The sequence below is a fragment of the Martes martes genome, assembly GCF_963455335.1.
Source record: "Martes martes genome assembly, chromosome: 3".
Taxonomy (NCBI): Eukaryota; Metazoa; Chordata; class Mammalia; order Carnivora; family Mustelidae; genus Martes; species Martes martes.
This window is the reverse complement of record NC_137890.1, coordinates 57,003,961-57,018,799: the sequence shown is the minus strand read 5'-3', so window position 1 is coordinate 57,018,799 and position 14,839 is coordinate 57,003,961. Positions and strand designations below refer to the sequence as shown.

The window sequence follows — 14,839 nt, the reverse complement described above, 5'->3', positions numbered from 1 at the left end:
AAATGAGACAGAGCTCAATGAGATTCCTGGTAATTACAAAACTTTTCTTTCCTGGCCAGGATCGCATTTTTCTCCCCGAATGCTCCAAACTCTGCAACCTCTGTTAAAAAGTTCATCCTGCTTTTCTGACCTTGCTTTGAAGGAAAAAAAAAAAAATGAAAACAAACAAGACTCCACTAACCCCGTGAAGGAAGGAGATACAAAAAGCCACTGCAGTTCAGCTCCCATTGTAATCATGAGAGAAAAAAGGCGACCCAAGGAGCCCAGCATGTACGCCGGCTTCAGTGTGACAGAGCGTGGGGACAGAAAGATGGATGGCGAGCTGAGGCTCTAACTTGGTAGTTTTTCTTTACTTCATCTGCTACAAATTCCGGCTTAGAAATGGATATTCTTTTTGAGGAAAATGCTTCATTGAGCCCAACAACAAACTCCTTAATGCAATCAAATGAGGACCCAAGGCTCTACATCAATGACTTTAACTCCGCAGAAGCTAACACTTCAGATGCATTTAACTGGACAGTGGACTCGGAAAATCGAACCAACCTTTCCTGTGAGGGCTGTCTCTCACCACCATGCTTCTCCTTACTTCATCTCCAGGAAAAAAACTGGTCTGCTTTGTTGACAGCTGTAGTGATTATTCTAACCATTGCTGGGAACATACTCGTCATCATGGCAGTGTCCCTAGAGAAAAAGCTGCAGAACGCCACCAACTATTTCCTGATGTCACTTGCCATAGCTGATATGCTGCTGGGTTTCCTTGTCATGCCCGTGTCCATGCTAACCATCCTGTATGGTGAGTGGCATTAGCTTCCCAGCTGCACCCACACGGGTAATAGACAGCATGTGCATGTTAGGAGCAGATGAGCCGGGGCTCAAGGGAGAAACTAAACACAAGGGTTTATTTATAGACAGGGGTCTACCATGTTACGCTGGTTAAATCTTAAATTGGCTTTCACATATTAAGAGATCAGACAACCTATTATCCTTGGAGAGTTTGTGCTTTGAAACACGTACATTCTATGTAGTTACTTTAAATGCCCTCCATACAGTCATAAAGCAGTAATTTAGCTGTCATTCTGAATCCACTGGATTTTCGCTTCTATATATTCCCAAGTATCCCAGCCTTCAGGACAGAACACAGTTTTAGCTTTGTCACACAGTTTTCAGCACCTCTAATGGAGTGGCAAACCTTCCCAATTACCTTGGAACGTGTACAGGGAGAACATTTGCGGTACAGTGGGTCTGATGTTAAAATATGCAGCTTCTACCTTAGAATAAATAAATTAACTTCCGTTTCAATTGTCCCCTACCTCCAGAGAAGCTAATTTAGAAGTATGCCTTTAAATTATACCCTCAACTCTTTAAAAATACATATACATCAACTCCTCCAGTCTGGTTTGGAAGAGGGTAGAAAACAAATGGGAAGACATTAATCTTGCTTTCTTCAACAGTTTGAAAGAGTCAAACCTCTCAGCAAGTCAGCAAACACTGGTACAGCTTCAGCTGGAAGCAGAATGTGATGTTCTTTTCAAATTATGAGTAATACAGTTGGATTTCTTTTTTGAAGAGTATTTAGACTGCTGACATAGGCACGAAGCAGTCACCTTATGGTCTTTGTAAGAGGAGGTTTTCTGTCCAAGTCTTAAGGGCTAAAGTATATATATATTACCCCAGCGCAGAAGGGTATGGAGGAGGAAGGAGATGGGCAATGGAGAGCAGGCGCCGGTTCGCACGGGATCCGTACTGCTCTTTGCTAGGACAACCTCCGTTTGACCACTCAAATGTCACACCAGGATGATTTCATCAAATTTGCCTGTCATTTCCCAGACATGCTGCAGAGGTTCTGGCTTCCTAAGGCCCGACCCCCGCCTCGAAGGCAAACTCCAGGAGTGGTGCATGGCTCCCAGAGGTCCCGTTAGGGCACTAAAACCACTGCCAGAGGGCGGAGGTGACCCCAGTAGCAGATGGGGAGCAGGCACCCACCAGCTGGGTTAAGAAGCTAGGACCTGGCCGCCGCCTCCCGCTCGGGGTGCAACGGCGCCCCCTGGCGGCGGCTGCTCCGCATGCAGCCAATTCCAGCCAGAGTTTCAACTCTCACTGGGACTGGTCCTCTGTCACCCCTCAGGGTGAGGAAATGCCCCCTCCCTATCCCTGCTTCGGAAACCAGACTGTGGCCCCACCTCAGCTGTCTCCTTGCAGAGAGAACTCCCAAGGGCCAACATCAGTTCCGACCAGACAAAGTGTGGCTTCCCTCCAGGCACTGCAAATGAAGAGGCTCTTGTTTAAGCTCCAGTTTTTTGGCAAGTAGAGTGAAAGGCATTAAGTTAGACTTGTATCCTGCACCCTTTACTTCCCCAAATATAGGTGGTGGCATTTTGGTGGAGTACACTTGCACGTGCGGAATCTGTTCAGCTTTGCAGGTCTGGACTACTGACGAGAGAAGGTGATGTTTAGGATTGCCTTTTCACTTGTACGCAGATGTAACATCATCGCTTATACAGTTGTCAAAACTAATTTGGGTTTATATAACCACTGGATCCCCTGTAAAACAAGAACAGGACACTTAGGATATGCACTATGGGCCTCCCGCAGTGCTCTTCCTATTGGGATCATCGTGAAAGCTCTGGAACACTCTGTTTGGGGCCCACCTCCTCCTAACCTCCTGAGAACCAGAACCTAGAGAAAAAGCTTCTCGGCTGATTCTCAAGTGCAGCCAGGGCTGACAACCACTGCTGCATGCAGCTGTTGCCCAAGTGTGAACCCGGGACCAGGAACACCACCTGGAAACTGGTTAGAAATGGCCGTTCTCCTCCCCCACTGCAGAGTCACAAAATCGACACCTCCAGGTGGGATCCAACAGTACCATTTCAAGACCCTACCTGGGAGGCCCTGAGGCTCACTGAGTTTGAGAACCACTGCCCTGAAACACTCATCAGGACAAGAACACAATGCTTTTCTGCATATCCGCCCCCCGACACACACCCCAAATTTGAGTTGAACCCCTAAAGCATAATGTAATTATTTTTCATTTTTCCAAAAAATATTCTCAATCTGGACTTTTTCATCATTTATTCATTCACACCAATAGCATTTATTGAGAGACCATTAAATGATATCACTGTGCCATTATAGTGAGATATAGACTGAGATAATATATAGTATAATATATATAATAATATATATAATATATATAACATATATATAATTATTATATATATAATAATATATATAATATATATAATATATATATAATATATAATCATATAGTGAGATAATAGACTGAGCCATTATAGTTACGGTGACTAAGAGGTAGGCCAAACCTCAGGGAACCCACAGTATGTCAAAGATGTAAACAAGGCGCTTTAATAGAAGAACTCCAAAGCTATCGAGACTTCTAACTCCTTAAAAACAAAGAAAAAAAGGTAGATGCTGTTAGGGGACACAGAGCAAGAGAAACCCTGAAGACAACCCAAGGTTACCACAACACAGTGGCATAGAGAACTCCAGCCCCAAGAAATTTCTAAACCCTGAGTTCATCAGCTTGTAGGATCTGAACATTGTTTAGTACAATTGTTCTTGGGCTTTTAAAATACTGAAAATATCTTGTGTTGCCCTTTGCCACCACCTGTGCCTTCCCCACTCCACCCCACCCCCAGAATAGCAGCCCTTCTGGCAGGCTGGGTTCCACGCACCGCACCGTGGGAGGCCCGAGATCCCTTATTGATGCTAACCTTTTGCATCCCAGGTTACCGGTGGCCTCTGCCTAGCAAGCTCTGTGCTGTCTGGATTTACCTGGACGTGCTCTTCTCCACGGCTTCCATCATGCACCTCTGTGCGATCTCACTAGACCGCTACGTTGCCATCCAGAACCCCATCCATCATAGCCGGTTCAACTCCAGAACCAAGGCCTTTCTGAAAATAATTGCTGTTTGGACCATATCAGTGGGTAAGTGGGTACGGGATTTCAGGGGCTCATCTGAAATAACCATCCATGCCTTCCAAAAAGACTTGTTTTATTGTATGAAAAGCTGATACCCTGACTCCATGGGGTTTTGTTATTGTCATCCCTAGACTGCAATGTCGTATTTCTCAGATTTGCTTTAGGAAGAAAAAGTATCAACATCACTGGCTGACAACCTAAGTTTGCCCAGTTAAGAACAGACACCTACGGAGCCAGTTAGAAATAACTGTACCACAGCCACTTTCAAATGCTTTTGCCCCCCATCTCACACTTTCAAATTCACTACTCTAAATCTTGAGTTCCCCCGGAGACCTCCACATTTATCATCCCTGCCCTTGTCGTCCATTTAAGACAGCAGATCCCCACACTGGAGAATACACAGCTTCCAGAGGCTAGAGAAAGGTACCAGGGGCTGTAATTCAGAGGCAGAAGGTGAGGACAGAAGAAGGTGGCAGGACTAGCTCAGGGGCAAGGCACTTCTGCCCGCCCAGTACCTCTGTAACCCCTCCTCTTGTTAGGTCACCACACACCCAAAGATTTCAACCCTTTTCACTTGCTTTGATTACACATTCCCCTCTCACCGGTATTGATCTCCTGTCACAACAAACTCAACAGGCAGGAAAAGCCCAGATAATGGGAGCCAAAGGGTCAGCTCACAGGTAGCTAAGTCAATGGCACCTGTCACCTCAACAGGCTTGGTTTGTAACCAAAAATTCCCTGGGATTTAAGGTGACAAAGCTTTTCAGGCAAGGACACTGCACCTGCTTGTGGCCACAGCGGTGTTTGCATCTGCTTACAGGAGGGAGGCTATGGGATTTGACGGCAGGCTTGACACCAAAAATTTCAGAGTCTTTGTGATAAAAATTCAAGTTCATAGCAAACGCAATAGGATATTTTGTGTTTTTCCGTTCCTCCTGCTTGCCTTGCTGCTAAAGGGGTCCTCTGCAGAATAGGTAACTCCATTTTAGGGATGAGCAAACGGGGCTTCAACAAGTGAGATGACCCGCACCAGACCCTACAGCTAGGACACAAGACAGTGCCTGTTTCCTGATGGAAATGCTAACAAATTACATTTGCAGGATTTTCAAATTTTGAAGGGTCTTAACTAGTTTCCATTTTAAACTTCCTAGTACAGGCTGAGGTGGATACAAGAGCTCATTTTGCTTATTTGATCAATTAGGGTACCAGTGCCTAGAGAGGCTTTGTGGCTTGCTGTGTCAGCTCTTCAGCCAGTGACAGGGCTAGGACTCCAAACTTCTGGTGCCAAGCCATGCTCTTCCTGCTGCATGACCACCTTCTTTAGAAAACTTTTTGTGCCAAAAAAAAAAAAAAAAAAAAAAAAAAAAAAAGAGCATGTGGTTTCTGGGCCCATGCAATCTTAGACTCCTTCTATCAGGAACATCAGAATGAAAGACCAGTGGTTCTCAATCCCAGCTACACCTGAGAATGCATGTGGAACACTAGGATTTAATTGGTCCAGGTGGGGTGACTAAGGAGAAACCAGGGTAAAGGACCACTGAAATGCATGCGCTTAGCAAAGGTGGCCAATAATGCAAACGAACCAAACCATGCTATCGTCAGGTTTATTCTAGTCTTCCCCTCGTACACAGTCGCGCTGGTGAGACAGAGGCTTGGGAGCATCACCCATCTTCTACCTTCTGCCATACAGAAGGAGAAGGAAGCCCTTGCTCCCTCACGTACAGCTCAATAGCACTTGTCCTAAGGAGCTGTTTCTGAGCAAAGACAACTAACCCGCGGTATTTAAAGCGCCTTACAGAAAATAAACTGCAGAGAAGTTGCACAAGATGACATCGCTCCATTCCGCTCTCGCTCCAGGAGACAGGCAGGCTGGATGGGTGTGGGGGTGTGAGGAGGGGTCATCACCAATGTGGCCTTACTTACAACACAGCGAGAATGTGCGGAGTACTAAATACACGAAGATGAGTAAGATAAGTATTTAGAGACCTCCAACAAGGTGATGGAGGAAGGCAAATAAGGAAATAAAAAAAGCTCTAGATCACAAGTCTGAGATAGAAGGCTGAGGAGATGGCAGTTGGGAAAGGGTTAAAAAAAATTCTAACCAAGAGCCTGAAGGTGCTCAGCAAAAACATCTGAATTTTCTGCTAGTGTTTCCACTTCTGTTTTACATTGAGATACTTAGTCCAGATGGAATTTTGTGTATACAATCTAACAGATTTCTTCTACCAGTGAATACGGTCTTTTCAGCATCTATTGACATATCAGTACACTGAAGCTGAAAAACAGGTATTTTGTTTTCTTGGTAGATCTGAACTGCCCTTGCGTTCCTGAAATGCATTTATAAATGAAATTGGCTTTGGAGGACTTTGTTAGTTGGTTTATTATTCTTACAAGGTTTTTTTTTTCTTTTTAGCTATATTAAATAAATTTGGGATATTACTGTTTTTTTCCTCTGTGGTCTTCAAATATTTAAATAGGAATGTTCTTTAAAAGGTTTTATAGAACTTAGTTCTAAAGCTCTGTCACGCTGGAACCTTTTTAAATGTTCTCTTTAATTACAACTCTAAACTTTCTTCAGTAGTTATTTACATTTTCTACCTGGTCTTGGGTTACTAGCTATGTAGAAAGTTGAGATTATCCTATTATATGGATTCTTGATTATTAAATACAATTCTTCTTGCTTTAACATCTACTTCATCTGATATTAGTATAGCTCTGCCAGTTCTCTTTTGGTTATTTTCCGAATATATCCTATTCCATCTTATTACTGTCACTTCTTCCTGATTTAATATTTAAAGTACATTGCCTACAAGCAGCACATAAAATTTTCTTTAATCCAGTCTATCTTTTCATTGGAATATTTAACCCATTTATAACTAATACAGCCCAGATACATAGTATTTGGGTTTAAAATGACCCTGTTACTTTTTTCTTTTGTCCCATTTATTCTATATTCTAGTTTCTTTTTTTTTTAAGATTTTATTTATTTATTTGACAGACAGAGATCACAAGTAGGCAGAGAGGCAGGCAGAGAGAGGAGAAAGCAGGCTCTCCACGGAGCAGAGAGCCCGATGCGGGGCTCGATCCCAGGACCCTGGGATCACGACCTGAGCTGAAGGCAGAGGCTTTAACCCACTGAGCCACCCAGGCGCCCCTATATTCTAGTTTCTATCCTTGCCTTCTTATGGCCTGATCAAGAATTCATTGTTCCCCATTATAAGCTTGTTATCCATTCTTTTAAATCCTTATGATTTATTTATTTTTTTAACCTAATAGAGCCTAACAAATTACTATACCATTTCTTAGATAATGGAAAACCTCTGGAATATTTTAACTCCATTTATCCCTATCTTTCATGTTCTCTTTTCCTATTGTCTAATTTTAAGTATCCTTTTAAAAACCATAGGACATAAGTGTTCTACTATTTCCCACATATTGACCATTTCTGTTGCCATTCATTGCTTCTGTCATTTCCATGATTCTGCCTGTCTTTTCCATGATTCAGAGTCCTTACTTCTGAATTTTAGAATGACCATGTAGTTTTCTTTCAGCTTGTTATTCTAAACATCTTTATTTAGCCTTCCTTTTAAGCATATTTTTTGCTCAATATACAACTCAAGGTTTCTGGTTTTCCAGTAATTTAGAAGGGGCATTCCAAAGTTCTAGCTTATATAATTTTGTTTGATAGTGAGAACTCAGCTGTCAGACTTAGTGTCCCTTAGAAACCACCAGCCCTTGCCACCCCTTGCTACTTTAGGATTCTTTCTTTGTATTTTAGAAATTTAACTATGATGTGCCCAGATATGTCTGTTAGTTTTGGGTTTGTCCTGCATGGTGTTTATATTCATTCTTTAATTTTTTGCTCAGTGCTTTTGTTAATTTAGCAACATTTTTGGCCATTATCTTTTCAAGAATTGCTTCTGCTACAACTTTTCTCCCCAACACATTTCTTAGATTCGTTTCCCAGATGATAGAAATTTTACCCATGGTTACAACTCAAATAACTTTTCTACATTTTTTCCATCTTTAAGTCTTTAGTCCATGTAGTTTTACTCCCTTCTCTGGATTATTAATCCTCTCACCAGTTATTTCAAATTTGCTGCTGAACAAATGTATTATAGCCTTAATAGGTCACTGTATTTCTAGTTTTAAAATTCCCATTTTATTGTATTTAGTTCTGAAATAATTCTCCATGTTTTCATCGGTTTTCTCAAATGTTAATCACAGATGTCTGGACAGCTGATTACCTGGGGTATTTTGTTTTCTGGCGTCTTTTCCCCTTTGGCTATTAGTATACCTGGTAGTTTTTTTTTAATTGAATACCGGACACTGTGTTAAGGGGGAAAAAAAAAAGGAAATAAAATGTTAGTATTCTTGTTCAGAAAGGCGTTCTTTAGTTTTATCAGGCAGTTGCCGTAAATCCCTTTAATCCAATTAGGGACTGAGCTTATTTTAGGCTGGATTTTCAGAAGCACTGTTTTTTAGTTTATCCTTCCACCTAAGGCATATGCCTTCCTTTTTTCAAATGAAAGCCTGAGGTGTTCTCCATTTCGAAGAACTCTGAAATCCTATCCCCTAATCCTATCCCCTCAGCAGAGATTATTCAGCTACTCAGCCTCTCAGGCCATCCCTCAAATGGACTGGTAAATGACTAACTGGGAAAAGGGCTCACATGAATACCTTCCTTCTCTTCACTTCACTCCAGAAGCTTAATTCTTGAAATCCTGGCTACCTTGGGTAGCCCTAACCCAATTTTTTATCTCCCTAACCCCTGAGACATGGTTTTGGGCCTTGAGTTCTGCCTTATATGAAACTAGCATTGCCATACCTCTTCCTCATTTGAAATTCTCCATTTCATCTTTTCTCATCTCTTCATTTCTGTCATGTCTTTGTTCCTTTGATATTTTCACATTTTAAAGACACAATCTTCCTACCTCTGTCTTTTGATAAAGAAATTCATCCTGTCTGTATTACTATCACAATTGGCAAAAATCAATTTTATTCTTCCCATCTTCTATTTCATAAATTTCCTTTATAACAGTTCATTTACCTTATTTCATGCATTTACTGACTTGTACAAGGTCATTCTTTCCTTCACCCCATCCCAATCAGTTTGAATTATTTGACTTTTCCATTCTTTTTATTTTTGCAGTCCCATCCCAATAATTGCACTGATATATCTAGCAGAAGATCATAAGTAATCCAACTAGGTTGTATTCTTTCCTCACTCACCCTGAGTCCAAATTTAGACTTCTCCATAATTTCAAAATAGTAGAACAATAGCTTTTTAAGCAAGCCAAAGAAATACACAAACTACAAAGATATAGACATTGCTTACTACAGGAGAAAAAGTTCATGGGTAAAAATCAATAAAAGCGAAGTCAAAAGAAAGTATCAGTGCCTATGAACAGACCGAGGATTGATACTCCTACCATAAAAAGAGTACCTACAGGTCAAACAAAAAGACAACCCAATAGGGAAAAAAAATATAAACATGAACAGAAACATGAAATGGACAATAAATGCTGAGAAGTGGACAACTAGTGGACAGGAAAATGCTTAATTTCTTTAACAGTCATGGAAATGTAATTTAAAACAATGCATTACCATTGTTCATCTGATTGGCACAATTAAAATAAGTAGAAACACCCTGAGTGATGCCCTATGTAGGCTCATACCTTATTTGTGTGAATATGAATTGTCCTTGGACAGTGTAGCCAAAGTTATTAAAATCTGACCTGCCAATCCTACTTCAGGCCATCTGTCCTACAGAAAAATAGAAGTAGATCTAAAGACCTTTAATTCAGAAGTCTTGGAAAATAGCAGAAAAGACTGGATTGTGGTTCACTGTATTGTTTTTATCCTAATTACAGAACATTTTCTAGCTCTTAAGAATATTGAAAGTGGGGTTATTGGATAGTCAACTGGAAAAATGTCCATGATTATAAGTCCAAAAAGCAAGATTTCAGGGTGGTATGGATGGTCTGAGCCCATTCTGGTAAAATAGGAATAATTTAGGTGAATCTCTTAGCAGGAAGAATCTGAGGACTTCACATTTGTCAAGTAAGGGAAATTAGAAAAAACAGCAGATTGTTGTTTTCCCCTGTAGCTTTCTGTATAGTTTTGTCACAGATATTGTAAATGTTTCATTCTTGATCATCATAACATCTGTGGCGTGGGAGAGAAGGCTTCATGGAGAAGGTGGATGACCTTCTAAGTTTGCTCAGATCTAACAAACGGCAACCTTGGGAACCACGGCCCAGATGACTCAAGTTTTCCTGCACTTGGTATTTCTGAGATTTGCTGCCGTGTCCCCCTGCTCCCTGCTACCAGCTTGGTCATTTTACTGTTGCCAAGGCTTTCATCCAATTCGGAGGAAAATGAACGTAATTACAAATCAATTGCACTTTCTATTTGTGAACTCTGAGGAAAGAACTGATGACAGAAAAGACTGACGCATTAGATTAAGAACGATCCTAGGATTTTCCAGATTTCATCAGCCCTTCATAAACCCAATTCCCATGATCAGAGGTAACTGACTTCACCATGATATTAAAAAAGTGAGCAAATGCTTTCCTCACAACGATAGACTTGCTAACATAATGTAGGAAAAGAAAATACTTAATTCTCTGACTATCTGTAGTAGGTAAAGATACAAGTTAGATAGAAAAAGTGAAAAGGACTATCTTTCACATCATCATAGGACAAGCAAAGACCCCAATTAGAATTTTTTCTTCTATTTCAGAAACATACTTGTACCCCATGGAGTCATTTTGAAGTATCCCAAGTCCAAATAGAATTTTTTCCCTCCCCCCTCAAGGATATCCATGACTACTATTCTCTACATTAAGACGACTTTTGTAATAGGATAAAGATAAGCTGTGTCACATTTATTCAGAACCTGTGTCTTCACAGACTGACACCTTTGCATAAATCCTCAATTGAATGCTTAGGTCACCAGGTACAACACTTACCTTTAGGCAGTCAATAATTTCCTGTCTTAGGCAGATTTATAAAGAAATTTTGAGGGACAGTGAAAATAATCTCAGTGTAGCTTTCACTTTTTAAAGAGGATTTTGAGCATCTTTGGTCTATGAACAAGTTTCCATTTTGTTTAGTTGGTTGGCCATAGATCTTGGTTATAAGCCACAAGTCTGGAGTCAGACTATCTGGCTCTGTTATGCCTAAGCTGTGTGACATATGGCAAGTTACTAACCTCTCTGTACCTTAGGTTCCCAATGAATAAATTTTAGTAATAGTACCTATATCATGAGGTTTAGTGATGGAGTAAATATAGGGTTTGTGTCATAAGTGTTACAACATGTAAATTTCTCTGTAAGGTTCTTGGTTTCTTCCTAACAAATTAGCAGGATTAGGTTTTTTTCATGTTTTTTTAATACATTTTTTATTTTTTTATAAACATATAATGTATTATTAGCCCCAGGGGTACAGGTCTGTGAATCACCAGGTTTACACATTTCACAGCACTCACATAGCGCATACCCTCCCCAATGTCCTTAACCCCACCACCCTCTCCCTAACCCCCTCCCCGCTGGCAACCCTCAGTTTGTTTTGTGAGATTAAGAGTCTCTTATGGTTTGTCTCCCTCCCGATCCCATCTTGTTTCATTTATTCTTTTCCTACCCCCTCAAGCCCCCCATGTTGCATCTCCACTTCCTCATATCAGGGAGATCATATGATAGTTGTCTTTCTCCGACTGACTTATTTTGCTAAGCATAATACCCTCTAGTTCCATCCACGTCGTCGCAAATGGCAAGATTTCATTTCTTTTGATGGCTGCATAGTATTCCATTGTATATATACAGCACCTCTTCTTTATCCATTCATCTGTTGATGGACATCTAGGTTCTTTCCATAGTTTGGCTATTGTGGACATTGTTGCTATACACATTCGGGTGCACGAGCCCCTTTGGATCACTACGTTTGTATCTTTAGGGTAAATACCCAGTAGTGCAATTGCTGGGTCATAGGGTAGCTCTATTTTCAACTTTTTGAGGAACCTCCATGCTGTTTTCCAGAGTGGTTGCACCAGCTTGCATTCCCACCAACAGTGCAGGAGGATTTCCCCTTTCTCTGCATCCTCACCAGCATCTGTCATTTCCTAGCAGGATTAGCTTTTTGTCTGCTTTCACAATTTATCTAGGTATTCCCAATGTGTTACTGGCCATTTGACAATGGTGGGTTTTTCCAAATGAATTTTTGTTTTTATATGATTTTTTTATGTATGTTCTTTTCTTTAGGTCTTCTGAATTTTCAATCATTACTGAGATTGCCTTTCCCATTACAAAGTTAAAAAATCTTCCATTACTTTTATAGTTTTATATTAAGTCTTTGAACCATTTAGAATTTAACCTGCGATTTTAGTTTTTCTACACAGCTTCATGTATCCTTTATTTGACCACAATTTGATACTCTACTTTATCATAACCCAGGTTCCCATATATATTTGGATTTAATTCTGGACTTTTTCTGTTGATTAGTTTACTTTTATCCAGAGTATACTTTCAGCTGAGAATGTATAATGGCATTTATTACCTTAGATCAACTCCCTCATTCTTAGACTTTTCATGACTATTTCCACATGCTTTGAGTTTTAAAAATCAGCTTCTATCTAGTTCTGGAGGGTGGGGGAGAGGGGGATGGTTTTATTGAAATCCCATGTAGTTTTATAAATCAACTTTCTAGTTCTTTTGGGGGCATGCCTGTGTACTTTTTGGTCTTTTCTAATTTTGTGTCTTTGTAAACAGGCTCCTTCTTTGTAGAACAAAGTAAATGTATATAAACAAATATAACTACCTAAAATTTTAGCATTTAGCGTTTTAAAAATCACATACAATCTAGCTCCTAAAAGAATAATAGTGAACTATGCTTAATCAAAAATACAAAGTGAATCGGCTGTTCTGTTGGCCTTCATGCTTGGAGGTGATGGGATTCCCAACTCCACTGAATGAGACAAAGTATCTTAGGACTCCCGGGATTCTCTCTTCTGGGACCTAACAGGTTAATGCCCAACTTGCTTATTGCTAGGAGTCAGCCAGCCTAGAAGTGGAATCCAGAGACTCATCAAGCAACCAGGACAGGAGGTGAATGCGTTACCTGTGCACTCTTCCACAACTGGGAGATCACAGTGTAGGCTAGCTCCTACCAGGACACAAAGGCAAACTTGAGAAATTCACTTAACTCTCCCTTTCCCTTGGTTTCTTGGCTCATTTTCTCTCCTGGGTGAAGCAAAGTGGTTTTTCGTTTTGCTTCCCCCATATGGCACTGTCCTATCCAGATGGCTAGGAAGGAGCTCTGGGTACCACCTCAGTCCGCAGGTGAGTGGGCCAGTGTCTGGGAGCAGGGATGCTCACAGCCACATGGAGACTGCAGTCCTTCCCAGGAGTATCAGGGCACCAGATAGCTGAGGGACTGGCCATACTGTCACAGCCCTGAAACAAAGGCTCTGCTGAGCCACTACCCCCTCAGCCCATCTTCTCATTTCTTAGAGGACCATGGTCCTTTCCCCTTCAGCCCACAGGTGCAGAATTTAGGGACCTCTGCCCTGCTGAGCGGCACTTCCTACTTAGAAATCTCACAGGGAGGCTATGCTCTTGGAGGACACATCCTTGGCTGTCCTTCAGCACTCTTGCCCATGGGTATGAGGCCATTTAATGGCCCATGTCGCTCAAAACCTGCCAGAATGACAGCTGACTTCTTTCTGCATGGCAGACTCAGCCATAGCTATGGGACAATATGCTCAATAAAATAGCACTTAGCATAAACTCTCCAGGGCAATTGGAAACTGGTGAGAAAAATTAAGAAGTGATTTGGTGGTAAAGAAGCACTTTATGCCTTGTCAGTCTGCTACTTTGGCTTGCCTCATGGACTGTTCTGCTCTTTTGATCATTCTCTCAAGGAAAATGAGGAAGGAAAGGAGAGACAGGGCTGAGACTTTTGTTACTTCTGGACATTGAGAGCAGAGGACTAGCATCCATATACCGCCCCTTCTTGCCCACAGGCTGTGTTGGGTACTTCCAGGTTAGGGAGCCTTCTACTTTCTCCACATCTATCCATCACTTCTGGGCTGGAGGGTAGGAATCCTCAAGTCAGAGGCTAGGGTAGATCATCCAAGAGGTTATCACCAGCACCCTTCATATCCTAGCACCTGTTCCTTCCTTGGCCTAACCAAACCCCAACCCTGGATCACTTAGACCACCATCCCTTATGGTCACTGCACCCATGTAACCCACAGCTGCTAGAGAAAGTCTCACACTGAATCACATGGTGCCACATATCTCTGGTTTCCAACTTTGCCTAGATGCCCGTTGTGGTCAGTCCTTTGGGCCATCCCTAGTGGTCTTTCAAGTTTTTCCCCATTTAGGTTTTCTCAACCTCAGTCCTTCATTCTCCAACCAGAAGGCCTCATCCCATTATCCTCTGTGAGAAGGCTATTAAAGTTAATTCCCCCTTTCCCTACTTCTACTTTCCAATTTGGGTCTCAATTCCCAGTTTCCAGACACGTATTCCAGGACCATCCATGTTCTTCTGTGCTTTGTCTCTACTTCCTGTCCTTCCCCAACAGGTCTTCAACTCCTCCCCATCCAACTATGATTTAAATTAACTCCCCCTAATGATTCTACCCTTGCTTGCTGCATTTTGTCACATTGTTCACACCTCAAACACCATCCAGCTTTGGCTGCCCTTCTTACTGCTCAAGGTCACCAAAGCCTTTCTGTTTCCCAGTCATGTCTAGGAGACTCTAATAACATCCTCAAGTAATACATGAGTACTTTCCCAATGTGAGGATCCAACAGCTCAGACTACAGAGAATGCAAACTCACCCTTCATCCCTCCTACCTTTCCAGACCAGCACCCACAGTCTGGGCTAACTTTGAC

At 41.5% G+C, this 14,839-nt stretch overlaps 1 protein-coding gene across 1 annotated transcript in view; it reads left to right on the top strand.

Annotated features, from left to right (window-relative positions):
- Window positions 1–381: 381 nt before the first annotated feature.
- The window catches only part of HTR2A (5-hydroxytryptamine receptor 2A), a gene marked incomplete at both ends in the record, with an annotated part of 59,060 nt that continues 44,602 nt past the window's right edge, over window positions 382–14,839 (top strand). The window contains 2 exons of the mRNA XM_080799358.1: window positions 382–793; window positions 3,746–3,946. Of these exons, the coding sequence (XP_080655484.1) occupies window positions 382–793; window positions 3,746–3,946 (613 nt within the window). The remainder of the gene's footprint in view (window positions 794–3,745; window positions 3,947–14,839) is intronic.